This window comes from Aotus nancymaae, unplaced genomic scaffold (genome assembly GCF_030222135.1).
Source record: "Aotus nancymaae isolate 86718 unplaced genomic scaffold, 86718_ANA_hifiasm-v0.15.2.pri h1tg000079l, whole genome shotgun sequence".
Classification (NCBI taxonomy): Eukaryota; Metazoa; Chordata; class Mammalia; order Primates; family Aotidae; genus Aotus; species Aotus nancymaae.
Window position 1 is genome coordinate 16955687 of NW_026988494.1, and position 19308 is coordinate 16974994.

General features: G+C 39.6%; 1 protein-coding gene across 12 annotated transcripts in view; it reads right to left on the reverse strand.

Moving 5' to 3' along the window:
* Positions 1 to 1113: 1113 nt before the first annotated feature.
* Positions 1114 to 19308, reverse strand: part of PSD3 (pleckstrin and Sec7 domain containing 3) — a 674493-nt gene continuing 656298 nt past the window's right edge. For all 12 annotated transcript variants that reach the window (XM_064368706.1, XM_012435239.3, XM_064368707.1 and 9 more), the window contains one exon: positions 1114 to 10254. In XM_064368706.1, the coding sequence (XP_064224776.1) occupies positions 10039 to 10254 (216 nt within the window). In that variant the 3' untranslated portion in view covers positions 1114 to 10038. The remainder of the gene's footprint in view (positions 10255 to 19308) is intronic.

The window sequence follows — 19308 nt, forward strand, 5'->3', positions numbered from 1 at the left end:
TTTATTCCTTATACAATTTAACTTGTTCTAGATTTTAGTTTCCACCTATGATTTATCAGATATCTCTATAGTCCCACTGGTGTTAATGTTCTTAGCTGTGCAACACAGGGAATATGACCAGATGCAAAGCTCCCACATCCAGAAGACAACACACGGAATATGACCAGATGCAAAGCCCCCACATCCAGAAGACAAAGAGGGGATTCATATTTGAGTTTGTGATCGGAGAGACTGAAATAGACACTCTTTTATCAAGTAAGATGGACCCTGAGGTTAAGGGAACAAAAGTTATCTGCTGTTGAGGGTTCATGGCCCCTAAATTCCTATGGCTACAAGAAAAACCTTTCTTGCTAAACTCCCTAACAATAAGAACTACAAACAAATCGTCAGACCCTTCCTAATTCTGAATTATTAATACGACCTGGCCCACCACAATGCTGATTGGAAAGAAGACTGGCCTTATGAACTCTTTCCTGGTAAGAAATTGAAGAGCTCGATCCAGTTTCAGCAGCTGATAGAGACTGTGCACAAACTTAGTGTCCTATAGTTGACCTTTTAACATAGAGTCAAGTTACACCTCATTTTAATGCTAACACCTTGCCCTAAAATGAATGTGGGGTGTACATTATGCATATATTTACCTGTTACACATGCGCTTGGCTTCCCACATACATATAGATAGCTTTTCCTCCAAACCTGCTGCTGAATATGTATGACCCTATTGTGTAATACAGGCCCTGTGAGGCATAAAAATCACCCTGCCATTCCCTCTTTGAAGAAAGAGCACCTTCAGCACCCCTCAGAGACTGTCTTTTCCAAGTTTTTAAACTGATATGGCCAATAAACCTCTCATTTCTACTATTCAGCCAGCCTGGTGGTCTTTAGACACAATTCACATTCCAAACAGGGAGCTGGAGTGAAAGTGAAGGGATGGTAAGGACATAGCTTCCCCATCCCCCACAATGCTTTTATGTCTTTGAGATTTACACATCATCACAATTCTAGATCTCTGCCAGGCAGCATGCTCACTTGTGTTGAAGAGGCTGTAGCCGGTGACCTTGTTTCAAAAAGTCCAAATCCCCAACATAAGACATCCTCTCCAATACCTAGAAGTGATCAGAATGGGATTTTATTTTTCATTTTGCAAGTCAACAGATGTTATTTTGAACATTAGGTTTGATGAAAAGAGCACAAAGGTACATACCAGGCAGAATAAAGCAGTGATTTGGAGATTAGCATTTGCATTTTAGGACGATAACTAACTTCATGGTCTCTTTGCCTTGATGAGAAATAAGTGGGAATGCAAATGGCTCTCGGAATTGCTTCAAAAAGTTTATTTCCTCCTCCCCTGCTCAAAGCCCCTTAATGAAGACAACAGGTCTCTGAAGTATTCACACACAGATCTTCACAGACATGCGCAGAGGTGAGTCAGTGTCGTCTGATTTTCTCACCACCTTGTGCCACCACTCTGGCCACCTCTTTCAAAGTCAGGCTTGCGGTTGGTCTCTTTATGGAGGCAAGCAGGGTGTTGTGTTATTTCTTTTGATTTTTAAAGGTACTATTATAGTTGCTTAAATAAGCAAATAAGAACATTTCCCCAAATGATTGAAATTTGTTGGATTTATTTCTTTCTAAAGTTTGTACATTTACATATATCATATACATATTTTAAATCCTTCACTATTTTGCATGATTTCTATTACATAAAAACCATTTAAATGCAATAAATTTTGTTGTTGTAAAACAACAAAATATCCCCAACTTATAAAAACAGAGGAACAGTTGTATTCATAAACATTTACACAATAAAGGTACTATATATATCACAGCTTCTATACATATCAGGTGACTCACTGGTCTACAAGGTTTAGGTTTACTTTAACAACAGTGAAATAGGGTAATATTTATATACAACTATTTTAATAAAAAATAAAGCAATTGTAAAATGTAAACTTAATTGTCAAAATACAAAATATTCTTTAAACACTTTAACAATATCCACACAAATTACTGTTCCACTCAAAAGCGGACCACCATAAATGCCATTGTTTTCTAGAAGATGGCATTTCTGGAATCTGGTAGGTGGTGATGAGGAACAGGTTTCCAGTACGTGTTATAGTACCGCTAGCTTACCCAAATCTGCTAATGCTGACAGTTTGGCCACTGAAAAGGAGCAGGTTGCTATTTTGTCACTAATTACTTTCACAATTTGCAGGGGACATATGGCACCAGGACTGCAATGGAACTGAAATGATTGGTGGAGAAAACTTTGGAGGTAATGTTCCACAATGCCAATTAGTTTGAACCACAGTGAATATAACCCAGTTACTATAATAGGCTGGAAAAGTTAAAAGCTTCTTTTATATTAAAAGATACAAATTACCACCCTTCTGCCTGTCCTATGGTCATCAAGCCTGACAAATATGAATTCTCCACTGGTGTACATTTCCATTCTAGAAACGGGTCCTAAAACTTGAGATCAAGAGACTGCAGGGAGGTGCTGAGGCCTCTACCTAACAGCTCTGATCTTGAGTGAGCAAGCTGCTAGCTAGCAGTTAAGTGTTCCTTGACCCTCCCCGCAGAAAGGAAATGCTAGTCATTTCCAGGAATCTGGGTGTGGAGGCAAAGATATCATCCATCTATGGTAGAACTCAGTGTGCCAGTTTGTTTTTTGCAAAGGTAAAATATGTGGCATTAGCTTCACTCAGAGATCTTTTTCATGGCATTTGTTCATGTGCCATGCTCAGTGACTCAGTCACGCTCAGGGTTGATACCTTGCCTCAGCAGGGTCACGCTATCAGGATACCTGGATTCCTAAAGCAGGGGAAGTGGCATTTGAAACCCAGGCTGTCCTTCTGCTCAGTAGAAGCCTGAGTAAAGTGGCGGCCAGGGGAGAAGCTCCTCTTTGCAGAGATGATGCATGATCATCACCCTCTGCAGGGCCCTGGTATTCAGAGATCAGAGCAGTGAGCCTCAGACCTGCAGTGTGGTCCTTAATCGAGCTTTGGGTTGGGACTCTTCTAAGAGTGTCTGAAGACTTATGTCGACTGATGGGAAAATGTTAAGTGAAACTCCAAAATTCTCTCCATTAACCAACATTTTCAGGAATTGAAGTTAGGGTGCTTATTTCTATAAAAGTATTCCTAAGAGCTTAGCTCTCTGCCCTGCAAAGGGAAATGCATTTTAGTTCAGTTCCTTTCCTTTTCCATCCTCACTGTCATTGCTGATGGAAAAGTGCTCAACTGCTCAGCATGTTCAATCGGAGCTCTCTTACCAGTACAGCTCAGAGGGGAGTGTGGACAAGCCATATCAGTGCTCCTATAGGAAGGGCATCGTTTCTCCACTTGTACTCCTCGCTCAAGGGAATGATCTGCAGAGCAAGCAGCTCTGCCACCTTGGAAAACAGTGCACACCAGCTTCTAGGACTTCACCCAGGCTATGGAGAGATGCTGATAGCTGCTGCTTGTGAATCACAAGAAAGCCTTCAATTTGATGGTCCACAAGAAAGAATGTGATATGGATCCCCTCACTTACGTGCTAAAAATACAATGCATCTCAAAGTCAGACACTAGAGCTCAGATTCCACCCTGGCCCTTGGAGAACATCTGTGATGCAGTTTTCACCCCCTTTGTTCATCACCTCTTTAGGATATTCTGGCTCTTTGCACCTTAAGGTCTTCTGTTAGTATAACTTAAAACATTCACTGTGTATGCATGTGTGCAAGCATGTGTACACATGTCAGAGGTCCCAGATGTGCCAACTTTTCTCCTTATACATCTAAGGGGACAGTCAACTGGTTCTGAATCTCAGGAGTAGATGACTAAGCACATGCATGGTTACTCTAAATGGAAAGCACAGTTTAATGTCCCCTAAACTTCAATTTGGTCTAATTACTCTTGTTTCTACAGTTTTACAGAAGTATCTTAACGGCATTAAAATCAATGTGCATATATACTCTCTATGGATATTATTATCCATGTCGGATGGTTACTTGGCTTTATAACCTTCATGGCTTTGTGTTAAAGTCCAAACATTTCAAATGGTTAAGGCCCAAAAATGAAACTTTTTATTTCTCCTACTCCTTTTCTATATGATTTTTGAATCAAATGGCTGTTTCTGGAGATCACAGTAATTCTGAAAAGGAAATACTCTCGCAAAACTAAGACCCTGCCAATCAGTCACAGAGCCAGTCCACTGCGCGTCAAGAACCAATTAGGAAAAATGATATATTTGCAAAAATAGTTTGAGACTATGGAGTTAATTAAAAAAAAAAACAAAAAAAAAACAACCCTCAAGTGTAAGTACCGACACATTACTGCAGCCTGGAGGTGAAGTTAGTCTCCCACCCCACAATTCAAACTCTCTGAATCAGCTACAAAGGCAGTGTGTTTAAACAACAGACACTGCACTCAGCCACTCACTCAAACACACTCAGTCACTGCGTTAAATACACCAAACATGCTGGTTAATAAAATTTTAGTCTCTAGTTATCTATTTACACTCTATAATATAAGCAGTAAGCTCAAACAACTAAGGCCAGTGGCTCTTCTTTGGGGAGAGGCAGAAAAAAGAGACCTAAGTATAAAAATATTTAAAATAAAGTTTAAACCTGGTCCTGAAATTCTTTTACCTGTGACACTAGATGCTAATTTGTGCAACTGCAAACCTAGGATACAGTACCCAACCCTGGGATGCCCTGATACACTTCAGTGCTTGTGATATCTCTTCCAAGTAAAGTGAGTACAGATGTGGCACCAGGAGAGTGGTTTGATCTCCCATAAAATATACACAAATACATAAATGATATGGTGGGTACTTAATTCCTCTGAAAGCTATATTTTTATGGACTAATTACAACAACAATAAAGAACGTGTGCTTTAAAGCATCACATTTTGTAAGAAGCCCAAAATTGTCAGTTTGACTTTAAGTGCTCTTAATACTAAAATTACTAAGACTGCACAGGCTGCCTTTTTTTTTTTCCTTTTCTTTCTGTATATCCCAGATTACAGGGAGCTATCCTCTTGGTATTGCACACAGTACGCTGCAAAAGATTCACAAGGTTAGTTCAAAGTCATTTTTGCCCTGGTGATTCAAAGCTCAAAGACAGAATTTTCTAGCATAAAGTCTTATTAAAATTTTTAATCAAAATATTATTTGAATTTAAGTTTAATAAAACAATACCACTATATATAGTCTCAACAACTTCATTATATAATCAGTCCTATGAGGTTGTACTTGCTTTTCATATCACACTGATTATTAAGGACAAAAATAATTTTGATGTACATGTACCATATACTGATACGCAATCTACACACTGATGCATTTACATACATACAACTATAAATACCCACAAATACAACAATGGCAGGGACAGCATTTTCTTTGACGACTGACATACTATCTGTAAGAATATTCTCCAAAAGCCTGCAATACTACAGATACACACATAAATTACATAGGATGAACTGAAGAGACTTAAAAAAACCTACTGTATATACAATTATGTAACTTGCAAAATTTTCCTGCCGTTGCATTCAAGTCAAACTGTCATGCAGATTCAAGTATTTAATGATATTCTCTCTATGAAGACATTCTCTCTGCATGCAATAGGTCAATTATTGTCATAAGCAGAAGGCTGCCCACATGGGTTCTAGATACCATAGGTACAAAAGGAGAATGCCTTTGGATTTCAGTCCTTCTTTTATGGATGAGAGATGGACAAGGAATCTGAGAGAAAAGTCAGTGACAAAGCACTTCTCTATTGCTACCAATAATCTATCACGGGATTATTCTGTGATGATCTCTGGATGACTTGGTCATGTAAGGTGTTATAAGACTGGTGGAAAGAAATTTGCTGACCTGTGACAGAGCAGTGTCATGGCCTGGAAGAAAAGATGGACAGAAAGCTATGGGGCAAGGTAGGAGGCCCAGAGGTACATCTGCCTGCAAAGCTGACTTACCATTTTCTATCAGAGTAACTTAGATGCTTTGAGACAAAAGCAGATACTATTTAAGCCCCAACTTGGGCAACTATTCATAAACTAGACTTTAGTTTTAAGAACTCTTAGGATGTCACTTTGGTTCTTTGTTTTGCAGTGCTCATTTTACAACTGGAAAAAATTCTGTCATTTGAAAAGTGAAGGGATGACTCACTGCTTAAACTAAGAGAGGCGGCTACCAACCTGCTGAAAACTTGACCAAGTCCAAAAGAGTTAAACTACAGAGATAAAAACCTACAAAGCTAAACTTCATGTGAATTCAGGATGAAATAAGTTTAACTGATGACTACAAGGAACGATGCCAAAGGAACTCAAATTCAAGGACAATTAACGAAACCCAAGAAGGTTTCGATAGTAAGACAATGGAGAAACTTTTTTAAAGTCAATTTTCTTTCAATTGTCAATGACTAGGTAAAAAGAGAAGAGTGTAGCTCATGATAAGCCGGCCCTGCCTTTCATCCTTCCCAGATCTTTATATGATAGAGGGAGCAACAGGCAAAGGACAGCAGAAAAGCTCAGTGTAACTTTGTGTTTAGGCCGTAAGTGCCCTCTTTCCCTGCCAGTTGCATAAATTCTTCTACCATCTCAGAAGTTCCATAGCTTGGCCACAGGGTGAAATACAAACCTAGCTTAGCCTTGGAAAGCTAGCCAGATTTTCCTTTTCCAGAGTTAATTCCTCATGTCACTTCTGCCTAGGGACTGGTCCTCATTTTCTAGGTTATGATAACAGATGGAGAAGCACAGAGGGTCTTGTGTTTGGCACAAGACCATTGCACCACAAAATGCTTTCTATCCTCTTCATCTAAGAGCAATCAAAAAGGTTACACATAATCCAGGGACTACATTTCCATCAGAGGATTCTCCCCCATCATGGTTTTACTGAGATTAATTAAAATGCACAAAAGTATTGCTCAGTTTAATTAGACATTGCTGAGAGTTAGCAAAATGATGTCTCAAAAAAAGTACACTTCAGAAATGCCTATGGGCTGGCGATCAAGTAAGGACTCTGCATCCTAGTAATTAAGTTTTGATTGCTAATGAGGAATCCCAGACACCTCCCTTTAAAAGCCGGCATGCGAGGTGGGAACAAACCCCTAAAATTCAGATTTTATACATGGGCCACCTGTATGGTTAATTTGCAACAAGACTATGACCAAGGTATCCTGATGACTATCAAGATTTTCTATACTAGAAGTGAACATGAAGCATACTGATGTGAAGAAGAATGATTTATCACATGGAGGGAAATTCCAAGGCTCCTGGGCGCTGAGGTGGGGGATGGAGGTGGGTGGTGTACCTTCAGAGGAAAGGGAAGGGGTGCTCGCTTGTACCGTGAATTGGGCAACAGGCTTGGAGCAGCTGTGAAAGGAAACATCCTCAATTTCTTCTGGGTAGATACCACAGGAAAGAAATCATCACAAAAGAAAATATGGTTGGCTATGAGTCAGACTCTCAGAATCTAGTCAAATCAGTGACTGTTTCCTCCCATAGCATAAACTCTTGGCTTCCTTCATGCACTCATGGCAAACAGCAACTTTCCAGAAGCCTCAGGGAAGAGGTGTTCTCGGCCCATGTGCTAAAGACAGACAGCATCATGCTAAGGTATTCTGAGATCTTGGCTCACAAAAGAACCTTTAAAGTTGTTTTTAAAGATAATCTATGCACACATGGTATACTGAAGCTTCAAAAGAGCCCTTCGTATCCAATGATCTATTAGCATATCCAGAAGTCCCTGGAGTTAATATTAGTGAGTCATGACACGGACAGTGCTGTAGTGGTGCTGATGCTAGCTGAGTATTTCAAGACTACTCTAAATGTCAGAAATACTGTAGCAAGGTACCATTCAATGTATATTAAATAAGTAAAATACACATAGATATTCTATATACACAGACATAAACTGTGGGCAAACACATTCAAGCCACTCAGGGAAGCAGGGAAGTTCATTTTTCTTTAGTTACCGAAGCTCGTATATGACATGGTCTAGGTATCTCTCTCCCTTCTGCTTAGTATAAATATTTAGGCAGAAAACAAATACTCTGATAATTTAGATTGCCAGGAAGAAAGACAACTTGCTGTGGATATGTTCAATTCAGTGAGAAGCTAAAAAAAATCAATCTGGTACATGGGCTGTATTGGTAACTATCCTGTTTGTTTTACAGTTCTGAAACATAAATTTAGTTATTGCCTGTACTCAAACACGGCAGAGAGTTAACAGTGAGTTTTTTCAAAGGTGTGGCAAAATACTTATCACAAAGCAAGCAACTGCAACCTTAGAGAAAGGTAACTTTTCTCTGGGTACCAGCAAATATGGACATTTACAGAGGGGAAGGAAGTAAATGTTAATAAATAATTCTGTAAATGAATGCTAGTACATTATAATAACATACCACTTAGACACTAGCATGGTTTTATAGCAGGCTTTCTCTAATTCACTAGAACCATGCTATTCATGCGGAGCAGCTGATTCTTTGGTCATAGTACCTTCAACAAATAAACTGGGTAGAACTAGAGAAAATTTCTATGGGAGGAAAAAGAATAATCAAAGTGATTCTATTAGTTCTGAAGTTGTGCCACTTGTGGAGATTATAGCTTTAGAGATTACAGTTTCAAGGTTAGGAAATCACAAAGGTCTAAGTCTCAGTGGGCTAAACTTTCAGTCCTTTCTCTTCCTCTACAAGAGAATATTCGGTTTATCACCCTGAATTTCAAAGGGACTGTAACTGGAACAAGCTCATGACTGTAAGGTTAATAGAACTATTTTGAGTAGATAGAATGAAAAAATTTAAAATAGATAAATTATTTTTAGGAGAAAGTTCAGTAGTAGCAGAGTGAAGTGGCTATAAAGGAAACTCAGACAAGAATAAACAAAGTCACTTTGCATCTGCAACCAGCAGATTCCTCAGTTTTCCAACCACGATTCATTCCAACTATTACTTTCAGATATATTTTAAAGAATCAATATCCATTGTGAACAACCGCAGCTACTTTTTCCTCCCTTATTTTGTCTTGACTTAAGGAAAGAACAAAAGGGGTTTCATTTTAGTATTATTTTGTTAGGAAGACCTCAATATTACAACCAGGACACAATCCCATGCCCACACACGCACATACACACACATATATGTAGAGTAAGAAACAATCTATTCCTGGATGGAAGGATATCAATGACAGAGATGATGGATTTCTAGTCTAGACCCTATGGGAGTGAGGTAACAATTACCTGCAGACTGAATACATGCCTACTGCTGCAGCTCCCCACGGGCCGATTATTGCCCCCATCCTTTAGAAAACAAAATTAACTGGGTATCAATCTTCCCTCAACCTTCAAAGGCAAAATGACTCCACTTCCTCTTTCCCTTGCTTGGCTGAAATGGAATCAGCACTTCAAGCAAGCTAATGTGCTTCCTTAAGTTCTCAATCCTGTGATCTTCACACTTCTTTCCCCTGCTTCCAGTAGGGTCCGATCTCAACAGTAAGTGCTAAGCTGCACGTGAAGCTGCCTCATACTGGAGCGTCTAGATTCCCAGCACTGTGACTCTTACTGGAGCATCTGTGAGTGCTCAATTCTACCTCTGTGACTGGGCAAGATTTCACATATAAAGGCGTATATTAACTCCAGCTAGAATTTACTAAAGTACGTTTGTCCAGTTAAGAGTTTCACAATGGATTAAATTTTTTAACCTTAAAGAAATGTTTAACAGTTGATTTGAGAATACATGAAACAATTGAGCAGAGTGCAAACAAGAGAAAACCGAAAGAGAAGGGATACATAATTCATTCTGAAATCACGATCCCCTCCTCCTCACAGAAAAGGTGCATTAGCTATCAAGTTGCAAAAAACATCAAAGCAAAAGAAATCAAGAGCAAAGACAATCTGTACAGAAACTAACAAAAATGTACAATAGAAAAAATTACTAATGCACCATTTTGTCACAGACTTTTTTTTTTTTTAATATATTCACTGATTACCAGAAAGATCTTGAAAAACCTTATTTTGCTCCATGACCAGCGCTTCCTGGCCACAGATGGACTCTAAGTAACTTTTTGCTTAATGCTTGGTGTTTCAGGTCGGTGATCCTTCCTCTCTGACACGTTACGCTTGACCTTGGCAGTGATCGGAGATGTATCTGGGTTCAGCGAAGGGCTTGAGTGCGACTTCTTCAGTCCTGCAGCATCGCTTTCATCATTACTCAGGAGCTCTTTGCCTCCTTCCTTGAGAATGCTGACATACATTTCATAGCGGGTTTTCTGAAGGCAAAGCCGGAGAACAATGGCAGTCAGAAACTGTTCAAAATGCACGCGTGCAGCACACCTAGTGTATTACCCACCTGGAGAGTGTGAATGGCTGTTGAAGACTTTGCTTCATTTCCCAAACTGACAAATTACTTGAGCGCTTACTGGGCAGATGAGAGGCAACTACAGAGACTGACTGAATGCTTATTTAGATAAGAAATTAAGTTAGAATTTTAGTTCTCATTTGCTCTAGATTTTAAAGGAATGCCAACTTGGAGTTACTGGCTACCAGATGGAAAACCATGAACCTAGAAAACTCAGGCATGAGAAGGGTCTTAAGCTGGAGGAGCTGTCACCTCTGGTTTTTGGCGGCTATATGGCTCTTGTGGCTCTGTACTAAAGTCACCTGAGCCTCCCCAGGTAATCCAGGCCTCACGTGAAACCGGCTTGGATATGGTTGTTTACTCTTTTTCCAACTCCCTGCAACCTTACAAAGGCTTGCCTTGAGGGATCATTCCCTGGCAACTCTCCTGTCCAGTCCCCTATGAGATCATACCACTTTCTAGAAGCTGCTCTGGGTTACCCTCCATTGCCTTTCTGCTAGGATTACCCACTTCTCTGGCTATTATGAACAGTTGCTGCTATGAACAGTATGAAGTTTACAGAATTTCACATTATTTTCTGATGCTTTTCTCACTCAATATTCATCATCAACTATGTACTGAGTACCTACTATGTTTCAAACAGTTTCTTGATTCCCCTGTCTCTTGGATATCTAAGATTTCTTTTTTTTTTTTTTTCTGTAGCTCTGGCACTTTTTTTTTTTTTCCAGTTTCTATACCAATCATTATATAGAACTATCATATGTATACATACATTACTAATTACAGAAGTGTCTCAGATTCTCGATTTGATACATTCTGGCCAAAATAAATATTCATTCCACCATCCTGCCTCAACACATGAAAAATTTATAGAAGGCTTAAAGTGTTTTATTTCTAAATCAAAGAACATATCAGTTATAAATTGTCCCAACAAAGGCAGGCAAATTCTGTTTTGACTATACGTCCGTCTTAGGGATTTTTCTAGTCAGACTGGGGTTTTGTATGTGTCAGTTTTAAGTTAGTAATTTAGAAGTGCTACCTTTTCAAGCTGTTTGGTTTAGAAATGGAAAAAAGCTGTTAGACATTCAGTGTGTTCTGGGGTTGGCCAGTATCCAAGTGGAATGCTGAGCGCTGGTTGCCAATGATGACATTTATTGAGTGCCTACATGCGAGGCACAGGTCATTCATATAATATTCATACACAACTGATAGCTTATCATCCCTGTGTTACAGTTTAGGCAACAAAAGCAAAGAGAAGTTCAAAGTCAAAGTAAGGAAGAAATGAAACTGGGATTTGAACCAAGGCAATCTGACTTCAAAACCCATGGATCTTCAGCTACATGACCTCCATTGATATGAAAATATAGATTATATGTATAAAGATTTTAGGATGACTACTCTGACAGACACTGTTGGTTGGCTAGTCAAAGGCCATTCTCAACTCCCTCTACTCTTATGTGCCTTCCACTTCAAAGACTGATAAAACTAGAAATACTTACTTTCCCAGTCTCTCTTGGAGCTAAGATGGGCCATGTGATATTCTGGACAATAAGAGGTAAGGAAGAGTCTTTTAGGGGACTTCTGGGAAAGTGATTTTGCTTTCTGATAAAAGGGACAGACTTTAGAGGAGAAGTCACTGGTGTTAGCCTCTTATTCTTTTTTTTTTTTTGAGATGGAGTCTCACTCTGTTGCCCAGGCCGGAGTGCAGTGGTGCAATCTTGGCTCACTGCAACCTCTGCCTCCCAGGTTCTAGTGATTCTCCTGCCTCAGCTTCCCAAGTAGCTGGGATTACAGGCATGCACCACCCAACCTGGCTAATTTTTGTATTTTTAGTAGAGATGAAGTTTTGCCGTGTTGGCTAGGCTGGTCTTGAACTCCTGACCTCAGGTGATCCACCGGCCTTGGCCTAGCCTCTTATTCTTTCCTTAACATGGACATGAGTCCTAAAGCTGCTGCTCTGTGACATGAGCCGTAAGTATGAGGAAAAAGGACAACATGCTAGGTCTGAGGAAAAGTGGAAAGACGGAGAGAGCCATGTTGACATGATGAGCTGGATCCAACCCTTGGGCTACCACCTCTAGAATCTTGTTAAGTATGAATAATAAATATCCTATGGGTTAAACCACTGTTTATCAGGTATTGTTACTTACAGTTTAAAGCATCACTAATATACATTCCAATTTCAATAAAAAAAAACAAAATAAAACAAAGAATAACAAGCTAAGCATTATCTCCGAAGGCTACACGATTTCATAAGGGCATCTGCTAGTAAAAAATGGAGGCCGAGGTGAGCGGATCATGAGGTCCAGAGATCGAGACCATTCTGACCACCATGGTAAAACCCCATCTCTACTAAAAATACAAAAATTAGCTGGGCGTGGTGGCACACGCCAGTAGTCCCAGTTACTCGGGAGGCTGAGGCAGGAGAATTGCTTGAACCTGGGAGGTGGAGGTTGCAGTGAGCAGAGACTGTGCCACTGCACTCCAGCCTGGCACCTGGCGATGAAGTGAGACTCTGTCTCAAAAAAAAAAAAAATGTCATTAGGATCACACATCAGTAATGCACTGTGAAATGAGAGGACTGAACAAGGTGATATCCACAGGACATAAAGAATTCAAAACTCCTTTTCATTGTAGGAATTTATTAATTAATCTACTTCTAAACTGCCTTGGTGACAAGATTAAAATACAGAAAAGAACTACCCCCAATAGGAACAAAGTTTAGGAAAATAGTCTAAAGGCAGTTTAAAAGTAGATTCAGGAAACCAGTGTAAGGCATATTATTTCATGATGCTGGAGCATTTACACAACGAAAAGAGAATGAAGAAAAAGTTTTTAGATCACTTGAAAGGGGACAAAAGAAGAGAAGGTGATAGGGACAGTTTCCCTCTAGTCTTTGAAGAAACTGATAGTACTGGGAAAATCCACCTGAAAAATACATGAAGGAAAACCATCTCATCCTCTCATTTTTCAGCTCCAGCAGCAAAGCTATCGTCTCAAATAAATTACATCACTGTGTCAATCAACAAACAAAAGGTACAGCACAGAGGTGTGGCAGTGCATGAGTCATCAGACCAGAAGAAAAGACAAAGCAGAGAAAAGGGGGCAAGCGGGCCAGAAAACAAAGCCCACCGTGTTGTTAAGGAAGTCTCCGAGGGTTGATGAGCTTGCAAATGCTGTAGTCCATTTCTGACTTAAAAAAGGCTTATAGGGACAGACATTACAAAACCCAGTAATGTAGCTTTGCATTTATCAATCTCTGAGTCTAGATTTTACTGAACCAAACCAAATATGCCTCTTCAAAACATTTTAGGAAAACTTTAATCTCAGGACTATTCAGTAGGTATTAGCCATGTCTCCCTAGGATTACAGACTCATCCACATATGTAAATTGCTATCCAGAGGATTTGAGGACAAAATAAAATTCTCTCAGAGTAAAGTAAAAAAACTCTGAATGATGCTCTGGAGAGCAATGGCAGGAAACATAACTTTAACATTTCTTTCTTCATTGATTTCTCCTTGTATTCTCTTTCTGGGGAGTAGGAAGGTCATACTTCTTAACTATGCAACAGCATCACTGGGAGGGTTTATTTCCTTTCTTCCTTTCAGAGAAGATGTGATTTGCATCTTTTTTCCTAAGACCAATTGTGAAATTTAAATTTTAAGTGAAAGCTGGTTATGTAAGAAAAAGTAAAGCAGCAGCAATAGGTGTGTTAGAAAATTACTTTTTTTTTTTTTTTGAGATGAAGCCTCACTGTCGCCTAGGCTGGAGTGCAGTGATGCCATCTTGGTTCACTGCAACCTCTGCCTCCCAGGTTCAAGTGATTCTCCTGCCTCAGCCTCCTGAGTCTCTGGGACTACAGGTGGGCACCACCATGTCCAGCTAATTTTTTAAGTAGGGATGGGGTTTCACCATATTGACCAGGCTGGAATAGAACTCTTGACCTTATGATCTGCCCACCTTGGCCTCCCAAAGTTCTGGCATTTGAGGTGTCAGCCACTGCACCCAGCCTATTAGTAAATTACTTTTTAAATGTCTGATGAATCAGCACAGAGACTGAAAATGATGATCAGTGTTCAAGTGGTCAACCTGGACCCAAGAAGCTTATAAATCATATTGTTGCAGATGCTGTTTCCTGCTTCCTGAATAGCCTCTTCTTTCATGCTAATGGAACTGTGATTTTTATTAAGGATGTCAATGTGCCCTGCCCCATGACAGGAATTATGGTTTAAGGCAGATGTGATGACCCCTGTCTCTGTTAGTTTCCGTTGCTGCCACGTGGCCTAGATTTGACCCCTGACACATAAGGAGAAGTCTGCTAGGAAAGTTTATAAAAGCAGGTTCTTTTGCTATTCTGATAGAAGGTGGAAGGCAATAAGGTATTTCAAAATTAAGGTACATACATATTTTTTAAGACATAATGCTACTGTTCACTTAACAGATGACTGTATGCTGTAAACATAACTTTTATATACATTGGGAGACAAAAAAATTGGGGTGACTTGCTTTATTGTGATATTTGCTTTATTGCAGTATTCTAGAACTGAACCTGCAGCATCTCAGGTATGTTTGTGTTAGAAATAAGTAGTTTAGGCTGTTCCTCTTCAACGGGTTTCACTTGGTTATGAACGAGGTGTTCTTTTCCAAGGAGTTTTTACTTCCATGTACTGTTTGTCCTGAAGTCCTACTTCCCTGTTCTTTGTCTAAAGGTAATCTTGTCCGCCAATCTATCAACCCCTCCAGCCCAGCCTTGCTCTGGTATGCCTGCCAAGAAACCACTCCTCCCTGCTGTAAGGGTCTTTCCTGCCAAAACTGCTCTTCCCATTACTGTAATCCACGATCCTGCACTCAAATTAGCCAATAGTGTTCAGCTTAGATTGTGTGGTCCAACCCCAACCAGTAGGGGAACAACACAGCAGCTAGGGTCAACTGCATTAGGGATAAGAACCCCTGCTCTCCTTTGTCCTGTGTGCTCCTGCCTTTCCTCCGTCTGTCAGACACACCCTTCTATAGAAGTAAATTTGTCTTGCTGAGAAGTTTACTGTCTGAGTGCTTGCTTCCTTTGTGACTCCGAGCTTTTATTTCCAATATCTGTGTCTGTAACCACTTTCAGGTTCTAGGAAATGATTAGCATTCTAGTACTTAGGGAGAAAGCTTAGGGATAATTCTTAAATGGTGAAGAAGGAAATTTGACAATAAAAGCTTTGCTCCTTGACTCTTCTTTTTCTGTAATGTCTCACATCCTTTTTGTCAGCAAGTTTTGTCCATCTTCAGAATTGCACCATTTTTCATTGCCTCTCCCAGTTCCAGTCTGGACCAAGCTCATCACCTTGTGCCTGGGTTCCTCCCACAGCCACCTGACTACTTTCCCTGTTCCCTCCTTTCCCTCCACATGCACTACTCTCAAAAGACAGTGCCCTGTTAAAATGCAAGACAGAATGTGTTAGCTCTGCCCAAAGTACTCCAATGGCTTCTCATCCTTAAAATCCTTTTCAACCAGGGATCCTTAAAATGGCCTAGAAGACCCTGAGTTGTGCCATGTGCCACCCCCCCTTCCCCTGGCCCAATCTCTCAGTTCTGTCCCTGGGCTTGGAACTGCCTCCATGGCAAACACACTCCCATTCAAGGACCTTTGGAACTTGCTATTCTCTCTGTCCAAAAAGCCCTTCCTCCAGAAGCCCACAGGACTTCCTCGGTTCCCTTCTTCACCTCTTTCAGGTGTTCACCCTAATGTCACCTTGACACTGAGGCCTTCCCTGGCCATCAAATCTAAAACTGGAACACCTACTCTTAATGTTTTTCTTCCTTAGCACTTCTCCCCATCTGACAGCCTTATATTTTACTTTAAAAAACCCCCTTGATTTCCTCTTTTGCCCCCCAATACTAGATACCATCACATGAAGGTAAGGACTTCGCTTTTGTTTACTAAAATATCCCCAGGGGCCGAGAACACACAGTGAACAAGGCATAAGCATCACTGAGTGCATGAACAGAAAGAAGAGGAACACATTTTCCCATACATGGTAGAAAATATATTTTGAACACATAATATGGCAAATCTAGAAAAAGAAAAATAACATGGATATGGATGTTGATGGTAGATGCCTGATGTGTTCCTAATTCAGGATCTTCTGGGAGCACACCTTTATCTTCAGTATTCCACCATTCCAATGATATTTTTCACAAAAATGCTGAGGTCTGACCCTGTCAGTATTGAAGCTCATAAGCCATCACATGGCAAAGGCTTTGTCACATCCTCTTCTCTGCTGTCAAGATGCCGCATATGGCAGATCGTCAACAGTGCACTGAGCGGCAACTGCCTTGTTTAGGACTGAGGTTTTCTCTCTCTCTTTAGAGAGAAACGTAGGTTATACTATGCTTTCGAGGTTCATAAAACATAGACTCATTTTCTGAGAATCCTTATGTAGTAGTATATGAAGAATAGATTTTATTACCCACTTTGAACTTCAAAATAAAGTGAGAAACTGGACCACTTTATGTGGACTCCAATGATTACTCATTTGGATAATTACCAGGTCTCATTACAATTCATTACAACATGAAGAGAAGTCTCTACATTTATCTTCTAAAAGCATACATTAAAAAGGTAAGGATTTGTCAAGGATAATTTATATCTAGAATCTACTTGCCTGATCATTCGCACATGAAATTAACATGTAATATATCAGGATCAGAACTGACATGTAATATACTATGTATCCATTTGGATACATAATTCCATACTAACGTTAAGATTCTAAGTTCCCTGGGTCAGAGGATATTAGCCTCATCAATATGAATTCAGGAGGGAATTGTTGTTGGTACTAAACAAATAATAACAATATTGAAGAATTATACCTTCGCTCTGATAATTTTTATAGCCAGATGGTAGAAAAGGGAAGATGAAACAACAAAAAGAAGATGTTTTAACTAATATAATTTCATGCCACAAAGTAATCACTACACAAGAATGAACATAGTTCCATAGAGGGCACATTAAAAATGAGATGGGATGTTTAAAAATGAGTCTGTGGAAAGTACTGTGGCAGTAAAAAGAAGAATCTTGCAGTCAGGTAGCCTGTTGCTCACAATGCCTCTAACTAGTAACAGTGGCCTTAATTCATTCTCCTAAATTGTTATTCAGTCTTCATAATGTAGCCCTTTCAGGTATGTGTCTTTCATTTACAAGGGCAAAGATAGTTCCAGAAAAAATGGTGTGCCTCAGGGACAGTTTTACCACCTTTGGTTATGTTATTAAAGATTTTATCTTTGTCTCTGCAGATTCATTCTCAGATCGATTCTAAATAATTTCAGAGCTGCATACTTAGCTTCCTTCCTTAGGAATGCTCCAACAGGGTAAACAGAGTTCCAGCAGTACAAGCGTAATATAATTCCACTATCAGAAAAACAACTTGGGATGGGATTTTACTAAATCCACATGCAATGGCAACTCTCGGCTTACAAGCATCTACGTACTGTTTCCTGGGACCTGGCCCTTTCAGTAAGCTCTCTCTTAATTAATTAAAATGTAGTATTTTTCATAAAGCCTTTTGTGACCACCAAGAGCCAAAGGCAACTTGTGTTTAATGGCTTATCTATTGAAGTAAAATTCTTTCTTCAATGTGTAACCTCCTTATTACATTTTTTTGCTGTATTTATTTATTAAGCTGATCTTCAATTATCTGTACAAATATTTCCTAAATATGTAGGGAAAAAATGCCTTTTTGATGCATTGATGCCTACCAGGGATAAATAAAAATTATTGTGTCTAAGACCATGTAAGCTGCTACTTAAGTTGAATGTTAATTGCATGTTGAAAAAAATTACAGCTATTGATACTCTTTGAAAAGTAGTTTAATCATATCCACACATATATTTACATGGATCTCCCTGAACAGTTTCTCTTCTGAGCCCTGTATACCATTTTATTTTTCATTTAATAGAATAATATCTCCTTTTGACCTCTGATACACGAATATGATAGTAACAACCTGAATGAAAATATAACTGGGCCGCAATTTTAACTTACTATTCAATTTGCATTCAGACCTCACTGCTCTAGCAATCAAATCCTGAATACATCTCCTCCTGACATTTCGTTTTCTCATGCAGACAGGGCAAAAGGCCATCTTAAGACAAAATGAGCCGAAAAGCAATAATGTCATGGACACAGCAAAACACTTTGCTCCTAGATCTCTACAATGGAAAACAAAGAAGTAAACCAAGAAACAAACAAAACAAGGAGCTTCTGAAGGAACTGCTTATTTGAGTAAGGACTGTTAATCTCCCTTCTGCGTACTATGGGATGATGGCAGAATTGAGTTGCAGAGATTTTCTTCTTGACCAGGTGGCCCACCTACCAGTACCTACTGACTTAAGAAAGCAACTGCATTCAAAACAGGGTTCCTGTATGAAAGCTATGCTGGGAGTTACATTTTTAAAAAGACAATGTTGAGGTTTTTTTCCCCCCTATGCTACTCTCATATCAGACTTTAGAATACAGTTGTAACCTACTGCCTAAATATAGCAAATAACCACACATTTTTATTTATATAGTTCGTGTTCGTGGCTTTCTGGGAAATCCAAAGAAAGTATGAATTCTGTTCTCTTGATTCACTCTTCCTTTCTGCCCTACTGCTCTCTAAATGAACTCTATGACTTTAATTTTTTTAATAAATTTAAAATTAAAAAACTTACTTTTTAATATAATGATACAATCAGAAGAAGTTAAGAGCTCAACACCAGCACAGTCTAGGAGGACTGGGTCTGGAGAAAGTGTTCTGAGAGCTTCATTTGTCTGCATTCTGTTCCCATGCCCTGCCCTATGAAGCTCTCTTGGAATCTGCTCTTGATTGTGGACTCAGCCCTACTTTGCTCTTCACTGCCCCTACCAGTTTCCCAGACAGGCCCTTTGGAGAGGAAGGAGAGCAGAGTGACCATCAGTGGACACTCCCCACCTCCAGG